General features: G+C 39.3%; 1 protein-coding gene and 1 long non-coding RNA gene across 4 annotated transcripts in view; one reads left to right on the top strand and one right to left on the bottom strand.

Annotated features, from left to right (window-relative positions):
* The window catches only part of SUCLG2 (succinate-CoA ligase GDP-forming subunit beta), a 113457-nt gene extending 93592 nt beyond the window's left edge, over nt 1-19865 (bottom strand). Inside the window, exons 1-2 of one of the 3 annotated variants that reach the window (XM_042014433.1) lie at nt 19756-19771; nt 572-660 (exon numbers count right to left, since the gene is read on the bottom strand). In XM_042014433.1, coding sequence (XP_041870367.1) covers nt 572-595 — 24 coding nt within the window. In that variant the 5' untranslated portion in view covers nt 596-660; nt 19756-19771. Of the gene's footprint in view, nt 1-571; nt 661-19755 lie in introns of all 3 variants that reach the window. The other 2 variants (XM_042014442.1, XM_042014424.1) reach the window with 2 other exon arrangements.
* A 66-nt stretch (nt 19866-19931) lies between these two features.
* Nucleotides 19932-21833, top strand: LOC121658052. The gene is made up of 2 exons (XR_006013833.1): nt 19932-19995; nt 20091-21833. It is a non-coding gene; the product is annotated as an uncharacterized LOC121658052 (long non-coding RNA).
* Nucleotides 21834-23115: the final 1282 nt, after the last annotated feature.

The following is a 23115-nucleotide window of genomic DNA, read 5'->3' as shown; positions in this document are numbered from 1 at the left end:
AATCCAGTTTCATATTAAATATCCTTACTATATGACATTTCATCTAATTCCTCCCTATAAAATTATTTCCACTGATTCTCTGTGTTTCTTGAAGCATATCTGAGAAGAAAAACAACTGACATGGAGTTAGCATTATTCTGTAAGAAACTATACACTAATACACATATTTTCAGTGGTCTGCTATCTCTGCTTTGTTTGTTGTGCTTCTAAGTAGGTTTTGTTGAGCACACCAGCACAGCCACATCAGCCATGCAAGGCCAACAACAGCTGGAGAAGAGTTCCCTCCTCATTCCCAACATGCCAGTTTAGGTATCTCCGTGGGAATACAAAGATATCTACACCCCATGGGTACAAAGACACACACAAAGACATCACATCAGCTTGTGCTGGCAGGAAACCTTGAAACACTAGAGAAGTCACAAGATCTTTACTGAATGGTTTTAAGAAAGGACACATTCTCCACACAGGAAAAATTATTTCACACAAAAGCAATAAATAAGGAGCTGGAGCTGACTCCTGGCAATGGTATAACGGCAAAGGTGGAGCTGGCTCCTGGCAATGGTATAATCACCTTTTGTGCCAGCAAAAGATGCATTTCCCATATGGAGAGACAAACTGCTGTCCTCCTGGCAGCCAGCCACAATCAATTCTTGGTTTCTCCTGAAGTAAGAAACACAGCATGCAAGCCAGTGCTATGGATTTAGAAATGTTAGACAAAGAGGATTATTTACTATACTAATGCTTTGATTTCTAGCAGCATGATAAAAAAAATTATTAACCTTATGCAACTTTATACTGAAAACAAAACCCCTTCATGCTAAAGTCTTCCAGTAACACACATGCTCTCACAACACTCAAGGTTTACAGGCTGAGTTGCCTCAAAAGCAAACTCTCATCTGTTCTATTCTCTTTGAAACACAGCACAAAAGACTGATGCATAAAGAAAACACCAACCCATTTTTTACAGTATATAACTGCATGTTTTCTGTAAAAGTGACTCCGACTGAACCTGAACAGTTAAAAATAGCTCAGGATGACATTTTAAATCCTTTTATCCGTAACCTCATTAACATATTTTAGAGGAACAAAATGACATTGTCAGTTTGTTCTATGGCTATCTCTAATTCTACACATCATACAGACACCTCATATGATTTATATTCCTCCACGCTCTTCTCAGACAATGTGTTATTACAGTTATGCAATGCTTCAAATGTAGGGTCAAAATTTAAAGTCCCTTTCATAATTGTTGACATTTAATTTGTTTTCCTATTATAAATTCTCTGGTAGGCTCTAACAATTATTACTTCAGGATCATTTCCACAAAGGGATTAACACTGGGGGCCAGGAGGGACCCTTTCAATTTATCTAAAAATTTCTACAGATCAGTAATACAGCTGATAAAATCTCGGTCACTGGTTTTATAATTTAAGACCAAGTCTTCAAAACAGCTTTTATTCATAACTTAGAACAATAAATCAATTTCACATGTATGTATTATGAAGCTGATCTAAATCAAATAAATAAGAAGGAAAACATTCAAAAAATTTCATTCTGGGGAAGACTTTTATGGCTGTTGCTTGATGGGAACTGCAGTGACCTCTGCTCCCAAACACCTCTCGGCACTTTATGGGTGCTTTTGGGATACAACAGATATTTTACAACCCAAAAATATAACTCAAAATGTACCACAGAGATACTCCATTGATGGGATGCTAAAAATCTTATTACATATGCATAAAGTGCAGACATACATAAGCATAAGGACAAATGTTCTCTTATAAAAGTTGGACAATTCATATTAAGATATTATGACACTATTTCCTTCCTAAATTATGAACCAGGCCAGTCTGAGGAACACAGAAAGGAAATAAGAGAATAATTCCTTCGAAAAGTGTCAAAGCAGTCCTAAGGGTGATGAGACAAAGGTCTGCTCAAGAACTGCTGGCACAGAAAAGCAAAGCCTACAAACTCCAGGTTAGTGAGCACATTTTTTTCACCCCCTGCTATATTACATAATTCTAAGACAGACTGTCTTACTGAGTGCCTACTTTTTGAGGACTTTCAATCAAGTTATTGCAGAAAAAAACTCCCAGCTGTGAATGAACTGCTTGATAAAATTAATAAGTGTCTGAAGTCTGTACCAGAAGCTCTGAAGAACAAGGAACAGGAAAAACTTGCTTTAAAGCCCTTGCAAGATACACACAGTATGTCATGAGAACAGCAGGAAAACTAAAGCAGTTACAAGAGATGAAATAAAGCACAAGCTTTGAATCTGCAAAGGTGACTGCTCTTTCAAGACCATCTTGAAAAATCAAAACAGCTGTGGACATACATTTTAGGGTGACGACAAAAAAAAAGTGACCATGTAAACTTAGAAACATGAGTAAACAGATGATTCTTTGAACCAATTCCCAACCCAAAGATGTTTTCGTTGCAATAAATCTGTATCTGAATTTATACAAGAATCTTGAATCCCTACCCTCCAAATACATTTATACCAAGGATTCTCAAAAATTTCAGATGGGCTTCAAATAGCCCATTTTAGGCATTTCTTGGGCATCATAAACTTTTATGCATTCTACAGATAAATCCACACCTGAGACTGACAGTAAGAGTGGTAATGCACAAAGGTACAGCTTAAAAAAACCTTAGGGAAGAGTCTAAAAAGGTCTGAGAGAAAGCAATTTCCCATAGATAGTCTTTTACAGGCAGCCATAATCCAACCCTTCCCCCTGAAAGTTATCAGGAGACTTTAATCTGGCACAGAACACAACTCTGCCATCACCTGTCTTTGTATTGCTTATTCTCCTGTTTTACAGCTCTGTTTCATTGTTCACAGCAGCATCGAACAGCACTGCTGTAGATGCAGAGTGGCTCTTATTTGAGATTCAGATCTGCCTGGTAAATCAAAAGGTGTTTTTGTTTTTTATTTTTAAACCACAAATAAGGTTTAAGAATAAATCAGTTTGTAAAACTAAGAAAACATTACTAGCAGTACACAGAAAATAAAATGTTATTTAAAATAATAAAGCTTTAAAGAGGAATTAAATTCATCCTAATAAGATATTCCTTAAGATTAAATTTCTAACATAAATACTTATCAAAGAGATTAATATACTTAAACAGGGTTCTTTTACAACTGATAACATTTCCTGAGAGCCTGACAACAACATCAAAAATCCCAAAACTCAAGTAAGTGGAACAAAAGGCCTCAACTGAGCAGTAACATGAAGCGAGATGAAGTCAGAATTATTTAATCAAATACAAATTTCAAACCACATTTTCTCCTGCTGGCTAGAATTATTTGGCATTTTCCAAAAGCACAAAGGATTGGTTGGGTTTCACTTCTAATCTTCCTTCCCTTCTCCAACCTCCAAGATTTTTGTTACCAGTCAGAATCACACTAATGTAGAACAAAAGCACATAGAGCAAGGAGGATTTAGAAAACTGCTATTACTAGGAATTGCATATTTTGTTCTGGACAAGTCTTCCATTCAAAGTTCCTTTTCTATATAAGCAGAGACAATGTTTGGTCCCACATGATTAAATGAGTGGCACACACATCAAGAAATCAAACATTTCTTTTTGATCATCTTGACAACGTCAGGTGTTGCAGAATTGCATCAGTGGTTTATTGACTACTGCTAGAGAAAAAATTGATTCTTCATATAACCTGCAATAATCTCTAATTTACCTCCTCTTTGTTTGGTGGTTTGGTTTGGTTTTTTTTTTCATAAATGCTGAAGACTCTGCAGAAATAATGTATTTGGATAGCAGTTGCATTATTCTTCCACTGTTCCATGTGCCAATTCTTTAGCAGTCACAAGACAAGAAAAAAAATTGTATTATTTAAATAATAAGGGCTAAAAAAATAACAACTTAGTTAAACAGGAGTGGAACTACAAATACATTTTCTAGCAGAAATTTGCTTCTGCTAGAAGCAAACAAAAAAAACCCACCCCAAAACCAAAAAACACTAAAAAAAAAACCCCAAAAGCCCAAACGGATTTAGAAAACACTGCAGCAGAGACATCGTGGTTACATATGCAGCATTAACTACTCTGATGCACAATATCTTTCAGATGACCCAGGAGGTATCTTTTGAGTGCTTACTTTTGGAAAAAGAAAGCACATGCTCATAAAACCAGAAGAAACTGTCTTAACACGTTCATCAAGAAGTTTGCAAGTTGCATGTTAACTACTTCAGCAAAACTCTGCTCGAAAATAAATGCTCCATATAAGCACAAAACAGGAGCAGCATCAGTAAACCCAAACTTCATCAGATGATGTCACTGATTAATTCTTACCTGAACCTATACACTCGGTGTAAGGTTTTCTCATTCTTTGGCCTCCCTGGTAAAATGTCCAAGGCTGACTTTTAAAAATAGAATAAATATAATAGAATCTTAAGTGTGTTCTGTAACAAGTATATGAAAAAGCTGTCAAAAAGAATAACTGAAGGGTCAAGTCTGACAAGCAACTGAAAATTCAAATTATATCCTCTATTACGACTGAGGCCTCTTGGTCTTAAAAAAATCAAATTTAAAAAAATTTAGTGCCATTTTATGCCTAATTCCACATGAAACTACCTCAGCTAACCATCCACAACTATGTATTTCACCTTATCAAGTCCAGTGTTCATGTGTAGATCATTTCCCTAAAAAAATCTCAAATACCGGTTTTCCCTTGGTAAGACTCCCCAGGTCAAATCTCTACTTTTGTAAAATGCCAAACAATTCTAGTTTGGGGAAGAGAATCCAGTCTTAATCAACACTATTAAGGAAAACAAAACCACCACTAAGCAAATTTCTAGGATAATTGAACATCCCTTGACACACCTATATAATTTGAGCAGCTCTACTGTTTTCATTAACATAGCTTAATGCATTTTATTGCATAACTGTTAAAAGGAAGACACACTTTAACATCCAACATTTCCTTTTCATTTGAAGTACGAATGGAAGTCAGTATTAATATCACAAAACAAAGATGGACCTCTGAAAAGCACCTGGCAGTAAAGCTGGTCAAATAAATGCCCACTTCTTTCTTCCTCCTCTGTTGCTCCACTGATGCCAAGTACCTTTAACTGTGCTCATAGATCCTGTGAAATAGCTCTAGCAACACAAATTAACTCTACATGAATGAAAATTATATGTCAAATACATAAAGTATCAAGTTTTATAAACTTGGATTTTATTGTAATGGTTATATTGGAAATAAGTAAATTGGGAATAAAAACTGTGGTGTTCCTGAGGTCTTTCAGATGTATTCTGTATCTGAACTTAAAAGGTGGTGTATTTAGTGTATGTGATCAAAAATAAATGTCTGTCACCAGAAAAAATCTATTTGCTTAGCCAACACATCCTACAGCATTCCAGTTTATTCCATTTGTGTACTCTGACCTGTAATGCAATTCCAAGCACATATGAAGGAAAACAGACACACAAAGATGACAGTAATGAAAGAGTAGGCCATCCATCAATATGAGGCATAAACCTTTATTATATTTATTGACATACAGCTTCTGCAATTGACAAAGATGTAGAAGTTTCTCTCAAAAACAAACCATCAGAAATAAACGAAATAAACTGAATACCCTCATATAAACCACTGCAGGTATACATTTTATTAGGTCATATACTTAAAATACACCACACAGGCCACTGAAAACAAACTAAACCACTTATTTCAGTTTGCTGGCAGTGCCCACAAAATGAGTAAGTTAACCCGACAAGAAACAAAAACTTAGCAAAAAGGCACCACACTAAACAGAAGTTTATCACAAATGTGAGTCATAAAAAGCAAAAATATGCTCTGTAGGAAAGCAAGTCTTTCAAGCACAAAAGAATGGAAAGAGTCATGGTAAGGCTCATGGGCTGTAAGAGCTGTCCCATCGAGCCAAACCACACATCCCCTTCTCTCCAGAGACGGCCAACACTGTAAACCTGGGGGCTCATTATGGAAAACAGGACAGCAAATGTCCTTCCAAACTAACGTCCTGTTGGCTGCCACAAACCAGCAATTTTAATCTTCCAAAGCAGGAGCAAGCCTCCAGGTCATCCTATTTAAAAGCCACAGAGGAAACTGTCTTCCATCAACATCCCAAACTGCCCACTTTAGCTGGTATGCCATATGGCAGCAAGGTCCCTTTGGTATCAGCAGAGTCCAGCAGCCTCATCCAACACTGAGCATTATGATCAAAGTCTCAATCTAGACTTCTGTGATATATTTATGAGGGATAAAATTGATTCTGTGAGCTAGTTTAGGAAGAAGTCTTGAATATTTCCCTGACAAAAACAGTTTCCATACTTTTGTTCACAGCAGTCAGGAATTACTTATTTTTAAGTCTGTATCAAAGCACCATAAGCAGACAGGGCCTTAAACAAGAGCATTTGATTTTAAAATCTACAGGCACAGCTGAAGACCTTTAAACAGTTACGTTCCATTACCTATTCCTACAAATGGGAATTTATTTTAATTGAATTAAAACCAGCACACAAACTCTAGTTAACAGCTATAGGCCTTTTAGTTCCATATTTATTTCTGAAAATATACCACACAAAATATCTTGAGCAGTAAAATGCAGTATGCCTGTCAGAAAAAAAAAGCCCAACCTATCACATTTCCCAGTTTTCTGAAGGCTAAGGCATTTTGATCAATAAACTGCAGGGGCAATTTACTGTTTTATACCACTGAACCATATACTCACTTTTCAGAACGAGTGAGATCTGTCAGTGCAACAAAGGTTTATGAAATCTAACTTCAAATAAAATAAAAAACCACACATGAAGTATGCCCTTATATTTTTGTTTAGTAAATCTGGACTGCCTATTCTGGTGGATAATTATTACTATTCCTAACATCTATGACTCTTTGAAACAAGATGCCTGTGTTAAATAACTAAATGGTTCTCTTCATATACTCAAAAAACACAGACAAATAAATGGGGGCCTGGTTATAAAAGGAGCTCACAGTTACTATAATTATTAGGATTGCTACTGTTAAATTGTTTACAAACATTGGACTTAAACAGTTGAGAGAGGGGCCAAGAGCTTGGAAAGCCTACATTTTGTTTAAGTTTAAAAACTTTAATGGAGTGAAACAGGCCACCACCTCTGCCCAGAAGTGCTCATCGCTGAAAATGAGACTGCACTGCCTGCTGCAAACCAAGTCTGGGGAAGACAGTATGAAACTACCAGCTCAAGTGCATTTCTCCTTCCAAAGCAATTACTCAAATTCACTGCAACTCACTGTCCAGAACAGTAACACTCCAGAAGAACTTCAGAAATCTAGTTTGAAACAATCACAGGATTTTTTTATTACTATATTAGATGTTTGTGTCACCATTTAGTTCTAGTCTATGCAATCAAAAGTGCTCAGTTAAATCCTCCCCTGAATACTATCCCATAGTTCAAGGAAAAGCCAATTTCTCTTGTCACACATTGCAAGATTCTTATTAAGAGGAGCCACTGCAAACCAGGCAGAGGAAGACAGGAATCACAGTGCATCACAGCAGGAAACAAAGATGGTGACAAACATCAAAGAAATGAAGAGAAGAGCTTTGTTAAACTAGTAACATGTCAATTTTAGAGAAGGAAGCTATTTTAACTGAAAAGCTAAAGAAGGTATATTTAGGGATCTCATCCTTTTAGTCAAGAGAAACTACTTTTCTCCCATCACCAGGCAGCAGTGATTTTTCTAATACAACCTAATGAAGCCAGGATATCAGCCACAGATTACCTAACTCCAGGTAACAAAGCACACTAAACTAACTAATTGATGCCAGTTGACATCACTCCTCTGTTGAGAAATAGGCAGTCACCAATTACTAAAGGAACAATAATTTGTTTGTTTAATGAATATGCTAATTTACTGAACTCTCATTAGACAGCTACACAGGCAATATTGATGAGTTCCATAAGGCATTATAAAGTATGGCTGAATTATTTCAAAACAAATTAAACCAGAAAATATTGTACACTATTTAATGGAATAATAAAAGCCCGGTAGTGAGCGAATCCTCTGGGTGAGCTCTCTGAAAAAGACACAAGTTCTCAGAAGTGCATGGACCCAAACACCTACTGCTCCAGCAGCAAATGTCTCCTAGGAATTCACCCCCAGGGATTTGGATGCTCCTGGACACAGGTGAGAGACTGGGCCTACCTGGTGCACAATGCCAGAGCTCTGCACACCCCTGCAAAGGCACGTGCTGAACTGGGAGGGAAAGTGTCCAGGGGGGGCACTGAGCCCACCAGGGCAGAGGCTGAGGGACTCCGCAGGGACACTGGAGAACATTGTATAGTGCATTTTCCACACAAGCACCTGCTGTACCTCTGTTATTTGTTACTAATAAATCCTGAGTAAAAGCTGGTTCATCTGCAGATTTAGTGCAATGCAACAAGGCCCTGAAAACAAAAGCAGTGATTACATTTTCAATTCATAGTTTGTTTTGCTTGTGTTGGGGCTGCATCTAGTTTCTCTTTTTCTCTCTTCATAATTTTAAGTTCCTAAATTAAGAAGGAAATAGAAATTGGTTTTTCACTCAAGAAAGGAATCACTACGAGCAATATCTGTCAATTTGTAATCATTTATTCTTACACAATTTAAATGAGAAACAGTATTAGGTTGTCCTTCAAATTTCAGTCTTACCAAAGGAGTTTTATTTCAATAATACCACAGAAATGAACAGAAATTTCTATCAAATAAACACCTATGAAATACCCTCTGCATGATACGGCCATATAAGCCACATTTCTGCTTTTTAAAAAGAAAATACAAAGTCAGATACAAGGGACTGCAGCAGGGAGCACTTTTAGGCAGAGTAGGAAGGTCTGACATTTTTGGGTAATACAGGACAGTTCGAAGTAGCAAGATCCTGCAGAAACCAATTATAAAAAGAACAGTTTCAGCCTCAACCTGAACAGCCTACCCAGAATGCTAAAATTAACCTGGGAAAGTGAATGATTTAACTAAAGAAATAAGCCTACTGGATTTGACCCCAAAGTCAAGTCATGAATCAAACTCCCGCACTCTCCCCCGATTTGCTCACTGAAGTGGGAGAACCTTCCCAAAACTCGCTCACTAGATGAACTGCCAGCTTTCCAAGGTAATTGAATCTAAAAATATGTGGCTCTATTGAAGTTTTTTCACATTAAAATTAAAATACCACCATTACTGGGGGGTTTAAACATTTCATTCACTACCCACTACCTTAAAATTAATTCATTAATAAATACATGAAATATTCATGAGGATTTACCTCTTCCACCTCTAAAACAATGTTCCCTTCCACTAAACGATAGATTAAACTGCAATGACATAGAAATCAATATTTATTAGGAAACATATAATGATACTTCAACATCCCTCTTTATTTTTCACTCAGTGCTTTCTTTCCTCTCTCAGTGGTGGAATCCCTCAGCTGGGAAAGAGGAACATCAGGAGTCTATCCATCAGTTCTGAAGTGGCTGGATGCTAGCAAGGCTTTCTTTGCTTTATTTCTCTCTTTCATTAAAGCCCACCTTCTAAATCTTTCCACAGTGGCTCTAACAGGAAACAGTAGAATTTCGCTGTCCTTTAACAAATGTCACAGAAACAGAAGAGGATTTCAGAAGACAGCACCCATCTCTTACACAATTCTGAAATTTAGATTACAAAACCATATAGACTGGATTAAAAAAAAACAGAAGAGTATCTATTCATGAACCTTTCCCTTTAAACAAAACCATAGCAATATGCACATAAAACCCACAATGTTTTAGAAACACCTCAGTTATATGGATATTTCACAGTATTGCAGATGAAATAGTAAGGATAGTAAATGTAGTCAGGCTGGAAGTGTGACTGAAAATCCTGACTGCATTCTTAACAAAACATCATGACGCCATAATCAGTTCTCCTGAATATTCCTGCTCCCCATCTACTGCTAGAAACCCTTTCATTTCAAGGGTTCCTGAATGCCTGCCCTACTATGTTCTTTCGACTTGATCTTGTACTCCTCCTTGTCCACCTATAATCGGTCTGATTGCAAACTGATTGATGCCAGGCTTAACCTCTGCCTTCTCCTGGACATGATGTAGGGTGGTGTGACGTTCTTCCACTGCAGGGCTCATTTGGGTCATTAGCTCCAGAAAACACAAGGGAAACTACATAATTCTCTTCTAATGTGCCTTTATATCTTCCAATGTGCCTATATATGTATAAACTCCGCTTTCTGATTTATCCTTCTGTTTACTTCTCATGCAAGGAAGCAGACACAAGAATGAACTTGAAGCAAGTCCTTCACTCATTGCAGATTTAAAGTCTCCAGTAACGATTACACTTTATAGACTTATTTACAGCTTGCTTACACTCAGGGATTTTGACAGCTATTCTGTAAATACACTCTCCTACCCACTAAGCTCCATTGTAATCTACCAGAAACATGCAGAGGGTCAGACTTGAGCTCCTTCTGCCATTCTTATTCTCCTTATCTCACAAAACCAGAATCTAAGCCCACATCCTCGGGCCCTACAAGCCAGATCCTAGCAGCCACCACCTGGATGATCCTTCTGGGTGTCTGCATGTATGGCTTTTGAGGACTACAGTCCTCAAAAGTAAAAGAGAAGACGGTGGGAAGTGTCCCTTTGAACAGTAAGACCCTGACCACTCTTCATTTCCCACACCTTGCCAGCCTATTGTTCAGCAGCTGTTTCAGTCAGGCTGCTACAGACTGACCTCCAAATAAAGCAGGACATTACCAAATCCCTGACAACTGTGTCCTGCTCCCCACCCAGGGGAGTATTCAGGCCTCTATTCACATGCGATCAGCAAAATTAAATTTCTGCAAATTAAGTGGCAGCACCCCTGTGACCCTGAGAACTTCTGGGATGCATTTTGGCTAGTGTGGACAGGCTGCCTGAGCAGGGCTGAGCACACCCCAACCCCACAAACCTTCACCTGAACAGTGAACAATTAGCAGCTTCTAAAAACCCTGAAACAGGGCAGGTTCCTTACTCTGTGGGATTACACGAAATCTGTCTGGTTCAAACAACATGCAGGTCACATCACAAACAGGATGTCACAAAACAAAGCTGGCCACCCAAACACCAAGCTGCCAGAACACTCGAAGGGCTAAACGATGCCCTCTGTCCTTACTGCACAAACTGATAGCAAAATATTTTTTCCTTGTGTTTTTAAACCAAAATCCAGCTGAATAAAACAGTATTAAAATTACTTATTGTACATCCACACATGCCCAAAGAGCAAGCGTGTCTACAGAAACTTTACACCTCTGGAATCGATTTTCAGAGCCTTTGCTTGGGTAAAGGAAGAACATGAATTCCCAGATTCAATTTCTGCTTTTGTCAATGCACTCGCCATCAGAAGTTCTGCTTTGCATTAGTAATTAATTTTAGCCAAATTATGTTCATTTCGCTTATTTCAAACTTCAAAGCTTTAAGAGAAGCATACTTTCCTGACCTAAAATGTAAGGCTTTGAAGTATCTGATGAAAATAAACTCACTACCATACACAACTGCATAATCAGTTGCAGAAAATACTGTAACACATACCCTGCCCCGGGAAATGAAAGAAGATTGTTGGTGATATGCACAACACATTCAAAAAGTGAAATAAGCCATCTTCTCCACATAAATCAGAAATATTCTTTTAAGTATCTTGAGGGGAAATTTTATATTTTTGTTCTGATCTTATAAAAGTGTTTAATTTCCTAAATTTTACAAGATTAAAATTATACTTTTATGCAACTATGAAGAAATGTTCTAAACAGCAAACATAGCCAGGAAAAAATAGTTCCAAAGCTATTGTACCACCAAACATGAGACAAAGTAGCCACTATCAATTTTTTCTTTCCTGCATGCAAATTAAGCTTCCTAAATTGTTACAAAACTCAGAGCATATTCAATAAGATGAACAGAAATGTTTCTGCATTCATATCTCAAGTAATCATATCTATCAAAGAAGTGTTTCACGCCTACCATACCCTGGAAGAATGCTTTTTCAAGTGTTAGAAGTCGCTGATATTTTAAGAAAAACACCGATAAAATGCCAATTTAGACCATTTGAGCTCCATTTTTCATCACAGAGAAGGAAATATGAAACATAATCACAGCTTTTTTGTTCCAGTTCTTTAATATTGAAGTCAAATCATCATAATTTCCACTCTACCCAACTATGTCATCACAGAAGAATATGACTTTGAGCAGTAAGCAACATAACACTTCGAAGCAACAAAAATGCAAATGCCCACGGTAGTAAAATAAAGAAATACAGAAAAGTATCTACAGAAACAGTTTCACTGCATGCCTAAGTCATAACTGGCCTATCAAACCAGTGCAGAATGATCTGTACCAATTTCTTTCCTGGAAGCAGTAAGAAAAGAAAATACTGCTAGCCATTTTTTGTTTCAATCTGAGTGCTTCACACCTTTTATTGTTAATAAGTCTTGGTTTTAATTAGACCATTTGACGTAGACTGACATGAAGCAAACTCTAAGAGACAAAGACACAAGAGGTAGAGAGCCTTCAGCTGCTTGGGCAGAGCTGGGGAGTAACCAGAAACTGCCCAGAATAATCAATGAAAGTAAGCCTTTAATAGGAAGTCAAACATTAAGAATATTTTTCTTTCCTTTGCAGGTCATTTCTTTATTAATATTTCTCCATTATTTATACCTATTTATATAAATTCACCCTGCTGCCATTCTCAAATCTCAAAGCAAGCTTAGGACACTACAAGAAGCATCATCTCATCATCCTCAAAAATTCTGACCTTAAAGCAGATTTCTACATTTCCGACTGTATGGAGGGAGAGGAAGGTAAAGTTTGATCCAATGGAACAGCACTTCCAAGCCCAAAGGATGATGGCATTACTCCACCGGTTAAGAAAATTGGGACTATGCCCAGCCTTGTTCCTTCTGTCTTACTGCAGTCCATGCTGTATCCATAGAAATAAACAACCACGGTTCTTCCCTCAGCTTTAAAACCAGACACCTCCCCAGAGGGAGCTGCCAGAGCCCTGACCAGTTCTTGTTGCCACATGTGAGGTTCAGTAATGTCTCCTATTGTCAGCTCCTCAGACACCTGCATTTGGAAGTTGTTATCAGAGCTCTCCAGAAACCTCCTGGAACTCTTGACTATGTGCTCCCTGCTGCACTGTCACTCCAGCAGATGCTGGAGGGAATGAAGTCCTCCATGAGGACCAGGGCCTGCTGACTGAGGCTTCTTCAGCTGTCTGCAGCTTCATCTGGTTCTTGCTGATCAAGGTGCCTGCAGCAGGAATGTACAATAACCCTGTCAGTGATGTTGGTCTGCCCACAAACTCTGACTCGTGGGTTCTCAGCTGGGTCATCAACTCTCCCTAGATGGAGCTCCAGCACTCCAGCCGCTCTGGAATCATGTTTAATCATCTCACATCACGTTTAAAGCAAGCTCCAAATATCTGTTCCTCTACTTCCAAAATTTATGGCATTACTTTAGACTATTTTAAGCTAAGCCATTTAACTGAAAAACAAATCTAGACTGAAACTCTGCATGAAAGAATTCAATTAAATAGATTCACTGTTTCCAATGTGTTTGGAGTGACAGAATTGAAGACAATAGAAAATTTAACGGAAAATACATTTTTTATGCCATCTTCAGACCTTAGCTAGTACTATCTTGACAATAAAAAGGATATGGTTGCTTTAAATAGCCCTTTTATCTTTAATTATCATGAATAGCTCTATCTTTTACCTATAGCCATCAGCATTATGTACAATCTGCACACAGAACTCCTCCAATAACCAGAACTTCCCTGATACTTTTATAGCAGTACTCTGTATGAACAACTCTTTTTTTTTTTTTTTTTTTTCCTTTCCCCCCCACAAGGCAGTAACTGCTTTCTTGGCTGCCATGAAATTAGCAGATGTCAAATTAAACTGTCCTTTTGTCCACAGATCCTTCAGAGGAAGATAGCAAAAGATGATGAAGTGTTCCATTAGTAATCTGTGTCTGGTATTTAATTTGCAGCTTTATTTTTCAGTCAAAAGTCTTGGATAAGCAGGCAAATCTACCAAACATGATTGAAAATCCCACTTAATTTTTCATTCCTCCTGACAATTCTTACAAAACTTTTGCATCTCATGAAGAATTTAGGTGGACAGGAGTTAAGACATCAAAGGTAAACTACAGTGCAAGTGATTCTCTTTCCTCCTGACACAAACTGAGGCTGTTTCCCACAGCTTATGTTGCTCAGACTCCAACCCAACCTAGACTGTGATTCTATGATGCACAAATTGAAGACAAACAGGATAGACAGAAATTGATCTGTCACCAAGTACTACCCATGTGCAAGGTAAGTAAACACAAATGAGTAATAATGTATCACAAAATATGTTAAAAAGTCTTAAGAAACAGTCTTTGAGTTAAATACTCCAACCTACATTCATGCCCAATGGAGTTGTGAGTGCCTAGAGCTTTATGATTTTGGATTCAAAGCTTGTAAACTCTCAGATCTTCATAGAAATAAAATAAAACTGAATTCCATTTCGGGATACAGACTTACAGTTTAGGGAAACCTATAAGCAATTAGAAAGAGACCAGAGAGAGGACAGGAAGAAAAAAGCTCATGGGTAAATCTGCTCAAAGCAGCACCTTTTAAACAAAACTTGCATTTATTGAACATATTTTGTGCTATCAGTATAAATTGTTGACTGAAGATTTAAAAAAGATGTTCCAACAAGTAGGTGGAAAAATAGCAAGTCTTTAAATTCCTTCACAGTTAACATTTAACCACTAATTATACAAAAACATCTCCATCAGCACAATGTCACAAGCAAACTAAAACACCAACCCAGAGTTTTCATTTTCATTACCACATTAAAGGATGGCTTCAGCTTGCAGTTCAGAATCTGTTTTAAGTCTCACTCATGCAACAAAGAATTCAGCAGCACGACATAGCTCCACTATTAAGGAATTTTTCACAATAGTCAATCTTAACTTCTATTTGTTTCATACCCACTCCTGCTGTTATCTAGTTAAAATAAAATCAATAGCCAGTTAATCATGGATCAATGTTTAATTACCAGTTTAAAGTTACTGTCATAAGCAGTTGGACAGGTAATATGACTTCTTTGTCCTGTGGTTTATTAAAATGCTATGGAAGAGATGGGTGTAAGCTGAGTCACAGATGGTTAGAAACTGCTTTTCTCAGCAGTGAGTATCAAAGGAGGAAATTTTCTGGAGAAAATCCTCAGAGTATATGCTCAAAGCTGTAGATGATAGTCACAAATATGCACAGAAAAATTGGACTGGCCAAGGCAATAATGAGCTGAGCTACTCATTACAGGTGTGGCGAACAATAAAAATTATCATCTGAGGTTAAATCATCTTGGAACAAGTGAGTCTCCAAAACGGGGAGGGAGACAATCTCATCTCTAAACTAAATGAGGACACTGGCCATTTTTGCTGAAAATGAACCTTCCAAACAAGAGAAAGGATAAAACAGCAGAGAAATGAACTACTTCTAAGAAACAAGTATACCCCAAGTGTAAACTTCTAAACCTTCATCTCACTTCTCTGTATTCCCAAAAGAATCTCAGTATCTTCACACATTCTTCATAAAATCCCTGCTGGCAGTCATCAGCCAGATAGAAAAAAAAAAAAAGAGAAAAGAAAAAAAAAAAAAAAAAAATTACAACATACACTGACATTTCCAGAGAAAAACAGGAGGAAACAGTCACTCAGATAACTGTAAAGAAAGCACAGTTTGTCTATTGACACTTCATCTAGTTCCTCAGGAGGCAGATCAATGAAAAAAAACCCACTTGCTTTTATATAAAAAAACTTTAACCAATCCTAAACATACCCAAGGATGCAAGGAGTCTCTACATAAACTGGTTGGCAGTTCAGCTGGAGGGTCAAGAAGAAGGATTTATTCATTCAGAGCCAGGTTTAAGACTACAGGTGTGGCTAATTCTCAGTCTAATGTCATATTCATGAAGGCTGTCTCCTCTTACCTAGTTAGCCCTATCCCCCGATTATACCTCCATGAGGTACAAAGGAAGACAAATCAATGCAGCAAAGTGCAGCTTTTCTACTTCAAGACAAAGCTGTGACTGACTGTGTCAGAGCCAGATTGCTCCCAAGGTGGAAGTTCCACTAGTATAAAACTAACTGGGGGAAAAAATTATTAAAAAAAAAAAAATCACAGTCTGAGGTTATATTTATGTTTTCATTTCCTTCTTTCATCTCAAAATAGGATTCAATAACCATGTGTTTAATGGAACTGCCGGGGAGGAGTGGGCCAAACATCTGCTCCACTTTGGCATTTCAGTTTTGTCTAGAGTTTGAAGAGGGCTTTCCTGTCATTTGGATGAGGAGCCTCTAGAAAAAGCTGTTTGTGAAAGTCTGTAGGCTCATGTATTTCCTGCCTCTAAATGTAAAACCTTGAAAATATAGCAAAACTGCCAACCAGGAAAAGCCAAATAGGGAAGCAGTCCAAACCTTCAAGAAATTTTCAAGAACTCCAAAGAAAACTAAGAAAAAAATAAGAATTCAACATTAAAGTAGCTTCTGAAGCCATGAATTGAAAAGTTATTTTCAGTAATGTTTTGTGTTGCATGGAAGATCAGCTACCACAGCTGATAGTTTCTTAAAAAAGGCAGAACTTTCTCTGTTCAACATTAATGAGGTTTTACAGATATCCAAGTCTAGGAACTGAAGGCATCTGCAGTGAGCAACCTTGCACAGTTCCCTATTTGTAAAATCTATAGATTCCAGCAGATTTTATAACAGAAGTATTGTTTAATTTAATCTTCCCCCCCTTCCTTTTTTTTTTGTTTTTTTTTTAATATTTTCAACACGTGGAATCTGGATGTGTTCTGGCAGGACTGAGGCCCATTTTGAAGGCTGGAATAGGGCTCATAACGCACCAACCAACCTGCTCACTCTATTACAATACTGGAGTTACCGTAAGCATTTTTTTTTATGATTCTAATTGTTCCTCATTTATATTCATCGCTGAATTTCACTGCATCTGAAGCTATTTTGAAAACACAGCATTCTCCCAAAGGGCCCAATCCAACTCCCATTCAAATAAACAGCCTTCAATGGAGCCTATTTGTTGCCAGCCAACAAGATTGAATTCTGCTGCCGAGTGGTGCCCGGAGGAGCGTTTGTCACAGCTCTTTACAAATACTGCTCCAGCAAGAGCAGGCCTGAATGCTCCTGTCCACATGCACTGTAGACAACTCAAATCTATCTTTTATCTTCTTGAAACACTTGGTCAGATTTAAAACTTTAGAAGCACAAAGAATTGAATCTACCAAGAATATAAACAGCAAAAGGAGTAAAAAATGTTTAACAGTTATAAAAAAGTAAAGGGAAAGCAGAAGGATGATAAAATATTTTCATGCGATAGGATCAATTACCATTTACTCCAGCCCTAAAATGAAGTTACACAGGAATATGTGTGCAGATTACAATTACAACATACAACCAAATTTCACAGCTATGAACAGCAACAGTTTTGAAATAATACAAAATTTTGCAATAGTGTAGAAACACCACTCCAACAGGAAGTCATAAGGGTTATGAGGCAAGATTCTAAATCTCACACAGGGTTACCGAAATAACAAAGTTTAAGACTGATATTTCTTTATCACACCCACACCATATGGAAGACCCTCATCTGTGAAAGAAACACTGTGATGGGCTTGGAGGACAGGTTTTGAACGTTTATGTTAAATAAAGTAACAGTGTAACTTCTCATTTGAGCAAGGGAATGAGCGATACAAATGAGAAAAACCTTCAATGGAAGGGCTCTTACTCTCAGATTCTTTATCCTATTTTGTAGCACAGAAATCCAGACTCTGGCTGATCAACTTATTTGTAGCTTAAAGTCTGAGCCACTGGAAGATTAGGAGACTGTTTAAATGGGAATTCTATTATGCAACATTGTAAAATTGAAGACCTTTATAAAACAAAATGGTTTGCTTTGAAATCAAGAACTTGATTCGTTATTATACAGTATTGATGTGGTTCTTGAAAATAGCCTACTTGGAAAGCACTGATCTTGGGAGATGCTCTCAGTATCTGGCAGAGTTCAGAAGCAGAATAACAAAATGTGATTTATAATACAAGTTCAACATCTCTAATTCAAAAATAATGCACAAAAAAATACATTTTTTTTTTTAAGTTGGCCACCATGATATCCTAAGAATACTCTTGAGGATCTGAGCTGATACCCAGTTATTTCAGTGGGGTAATTTACAGAGTGCCTCCATGCTTTGAGAGATGACAGAATAGAGCATGAGTTCCTAATTTCCACCTGTATCTCAAATTCCCACTGCAGCACCAGATAAAGACAGGGCTTGAAACCAACCAAGGCACCTCAACCAAAACATCTTCTACAGTTCACACCGAGATAACTCTGTCCAGACAATGCTCCATACTCCAGTCTTTCCAAGCCCTCCATATCACAGCCCTACAACAACAGGGATATTACCTCCGAAATCCTTATTGTAGGATCACACTCACCTAAGCCATGACGGCAGGAACACATCTTCAACCATACAATGCATATTCCCCAAACACTGTTATGACTGACAGCACTGCCCATCTACATTAATGAAATTAAATCTGTATATATACAGATAAATGTATATATATAGACATCATTGTGCGTGTATATATACACACATAAACAGTCTCCCTGTTGATGCATACATATATGAAATGGACGAATGCTAAATCAACAAATCAATTGCATTGAGTTCTCACATACTGTACCCAGCATTCAAATAGGAAAGTTGGGCACAAAAGATTTCAGATTTGCAACCGAGGTGGGTGACTTAGAAGATAAATCACACGGCAGCAGTTGTACAACACAAGCTCAGCACCAACACCACTCTTTATTTCTCAGCCCTGCACCTGCAGCCAGGAGCATTCCCTGCAATGGCACCTGCGGAGAGAACCGGACACAAACACGCTTTGTTTGCTCCAGAGGCTTTTGGCTCTGGAAAAACACTTATGCTCAGAAGTGTGGACCAAAGTAGATTCTCATGCAGCTGCTCATGATGAAAAGGTAAAATAACAGTTGGTTGCCAACAGCATAAGAGCTGTATAAAATGTGCGTATCTCATTTTACCTCGGCATGGCTGCTGTCGACATGAATAATGAACTGCTGCTACACCTTAAGAGAGCCCCTGAACCACTCCAGGAGGTTCATCTACTCTTTCCCATCGCTCTGCTGAGGTTCAAGCCCACCGGGAAGCCTGAGCTAGGATCCATTTTCCCAGGAGAGCACAAACAGGCATCTTCACCCCAGCCTGACCTCAGCCACCCGCACTGAGCCAAACCAACCCGTTGGGGCCACCCGAGACGTTGTCAGACAAACGATATCACTTCGTGCACAGCGTTCCCCAGCTCTGCCACTGAAATAAGTCGGAGTTCTGTTAGCTGTGGGGGGAGGAAGGCGTTCGGAGCGGGCGCTCCCGGTCAGCTTTGGTCTGCCCAGCCCTGAGCCGCCGCCGCCGCCGCCGCCAGAGCTTCGCCCCGACCCCGCAAGCGCCGGGGCTCCAGGCTGGACGCGTCCTCCAGCCCGAGCACCCGCAGCCAGGCGGGAGGAGAAAGGTTCCTCCCGCTGCCAGACACGGGCGCGGGGAGGCTGCGAGCGGAGCCGCGCCGGCCGCGGGGCTCGGGCGGGCACGGCGAGCGGGGCGGAGGCTGCCGGCGGCAGAGCTGGCGGGATGCGGGGCCGGGCTCGCTCACTCACCGGGAATTCTCCCCGCAGGCGGGCGGATCGCAGGGCCAGGTCCCGCAGCACAGCCCCCGCCTGCCCAGCCAAGGGCGCCGCCATCTTACCCGCCGTACCCGCCCTGCCCCGCGCCCCGGGAGGAAGCCCCGGCGGAGGCGGAGAGGGGCCGGGCGGGGCCGCGGGGTCGGGGTGTGCCCTGAGGGGCCGGGCCAAGGGGGTCGGCGCCGTGGTGAGGGGTACCGGCCCGGGTGAGAGAAGGTGCGTTATCTCTCTGACGGGGAAAGGCCGGGGGAGTTGTGCCTGTTTAGCCTCGAGAAGAGACGGCTGAGAGGGGACTTCGTTAATGTGTACAGGCGTCTAAAGTCTTGATTTCAAGCAGATGGACCGGACACTGCTCTGTGGTGGCCAGCGATAGGACGAGAGGCAATGGTCAGAAACTGGTGCCCAGAAATTCTGCCTGAACATGAAGAACTACTTTGCTGTGCAGTGACCGACCACGGGAACAAATTGCCCAGAAAGGGTGTGGAGTCTCCCTCACTGGAGATACTCCGATGTTGTCTGAACACAATCGTGTGCCATGTGCTCTGGGATGACTCTGCTTGAGCAGGGAGGTTGGACCAGAGGAGCCACTGTGGTCCCTTCGCGCCTGACCTATTCTGTGTTTGAGATGACTGTGCCCAGCACGGCCGGGTTTGGGACTGGGGCCCAGTGCGGTGACCAGAGCAGGAAAAGGCTCTGTGGAGAAGACAGGGCCTGGGAGCAATGCAGGCAGCAATGAGTGGAGGGGCTGGGGAGTGTGAGGTGGCAGCCTGGAACTGCTGGAGGCTGTATTGCCTTCTGACTTCTTTTTTCATGACTAAAAGTTCTTTTGGTTTTTATTAGGACATATCAAATTAACCCAAGCTAATAAACCCTAATAAGGCCTGCTGGAATCCAGCTGATTTTTCTTGGGACTTTAATCTGAATTGCATAAAATGCCTCTGTTCTTCATCCACAGGTGAAATGTGTCAATGCCAGGTTGAACATTAGGAAGAACTTTTTCACAGAAGGGGTTGTCAGGCATTACAGTCAGCTTCCCAGGGAAGTGGTGGAGTCATCATCCCTGGAGGTTTTTAACAAAGGCCTGGGTGTAGCATTTGGTGCTGTGGTCTATTTAACAAGGTGGTGATTGGTCACAGGTTGGACTTGAGTATCTCAGTGGTCTGTTCCAACCTAAATGATTCTGTGAAACCTGTTAGTTAATGCCAAACCTGAGACACTGAATTCAGGCCTACTTGGGGGATGGAGCAGAAGAGCAGAGCCCTGGTAGCCTTATGTCCATCACGTGGACTTCAAATCTAACATGAGTTCCAAGTCTGAGCAGAGGTTTCATGAAAGAGAGTCCCAGAAGTCGGATTTGAGAACATTGTTCCATCCATCAGCAATGACTTAAGGGCTGGTGTTGATACAGGTGTACCATGTCTACAATCTGAAGCAAACTCAACAGTGAGATGGCCTGGCCTTTGTGCTTACAGTCTCTATATGTGCCCCAGCTGAGCATTTCCTCATCTGTTTCTGGTTAGTGCACACTTTGGGTAACCCACCTATGAGTAACAGAGAGTTAACCAAATAGCTCACACAAATGGTCAATTTACAGTCATGGTTTGAAAAAAAATTGCTAAAATTTAGCAGTGGATGAGATATGCTTGCAATTTTACAACGGTTCATGTGAAATTCACCTATATTGAAGCATGCAGAGTTAGCATTATATGGAGGCATTATTTATGCTGAACATTATTTATTCAGTGGTTTATGATGAAATAGTTGGATAAACACTTAAATCCACATCTTCTACTCCAGGATATGAGTGGGAACAAAGGAGAATGCTCATTGCAGGGCTTAGATCTTACACTCCCAAATGTGTTTTTTAAAAACTCAGGACCAAACAAATCCTTTATTGGTACTTAATCAGCAAATAAGTTATACATCTATTAGAAAAAAAATCTGCAATTCCATAAAAACTGAGGTGCTAGAAAAGTCTGAAATTGAACGCTTTTGTCTTTGTCATGACAATTTAAGTAATGTAATATGTTTCAATAAAGAATCTGGAGATGCTAGTTTTTGATAGCATTGAGCAATAATGTATGGTACCCCGTATTAACCCAGGTATTACTGTGTGCTTGTTCTTTCAGATTATTATATACTGACTTGGGTATTATGATGGAGGAACTATAATTTCATTTTTAGTTTCATGCCTGTGGTTCAATAAGTACAGCGTTCCCTATTCATACAGACTATTATGGCTGTCTGCATTAGGTTTATATATATAGCAGGTATATAAGCTTTCAGATAATGTCTGTGAATTGCATGCAAGGCTATCCTTTAATGCTATGAGGAGCATTTTCACTGCTTAATATAAATAATGCAGGACCTACTTTACTATATTTTTATTGTTTAGATTTAGTGGAAAACCACTGTGCAAATGCACAGTGTGTAGTAGTCACCAAGACATGATTTTTTTTTTTTTGTATCTATTGCAGAACATAGCTGACCTTTAAAGTATGAGAAGAAAAGATAGAGAGATTCATAATTTTCACATCCAGTTTCCTTCTATGTGTGTGTAAACCAAAGAAAATTTAGATGAAACAGGTCTCTGACGAAATTAGAGCAAGCAAGAGCCAGAATTCTTGGATCATGAGGTATGGGATATGTTGGTGTGTGAGAGGAGGGACAAATTATGAATTATTGTTGGGGAACACGCTTGAAATGCAGGAATCCGGGAACAGCTAAGGAGTATTCTCAACACACCATCCTCACAAATGAGGAGGGGAGGGAAGCGAAGTGCAAAATGAAAAAGGATAGAGGGAGAGGCTGGTTTCAAAGGTCATTGCTTCTAGATTTCCAGACATTCCTCCCTGTATCTCTCATGGATATGCAGCATTTGAGTGTGCTTCTGTTCTACCTTCCCTAGGATGCACAAAAGGCTAGATTGTAGCTAAGTTTTTAGCAGTGGTCTACTTAATGCAAAACAACTGGTAATGGTTTTGCAATTAAGTTTAAAAAAGAACATTGTGTAAAGTTTATACCTCTTTAGAAGTTACCCTTAAGGCTAAATGGTTGGTAGTGTTCAAGTGAAAACATTTAAAGACAAAAAAAAATCACCTTATCACAGGTAAAGCACAATTTTAAGTGTTTTTGCAGTGACATTATATATTCATTTTCTTATCTGTGCAGATTACCTCCCAAACAATTTTTTTTTTTTTTAATTTTATAATGTGTTGCTCTAGCTGGGTGTTGATGGGTTGTAGTTTCGTTTCAGAGTACTGGAACCAGTGGGCTGAAAGGCACTTCCTCATCTCCGTATTATTCTTAGGTTAACCACAGAACTTGAGCTTCATA

This window comes from Corvus kubaryi, unplaced genomic scaffold (assembly GCF_017639235.1).
Source record: "Corvus kubaryi isolate FWS band 111438036 unplaced genomic scaffold, C.kubaryi_AGA036_p1.0 136, whole genome shotgun sequence".
Taxonomy (NCBI): Eukaryota; Metazoa; Chordata; class Aves; order Passeriformes; family Corvidae; genus Corvus; species Corvus kubaryi.
The sequence above is the reverse complement of the archived record's forward strand: the minus strand, read 5'-3'. Positions and strand labels throughout refer to the sequence as shown.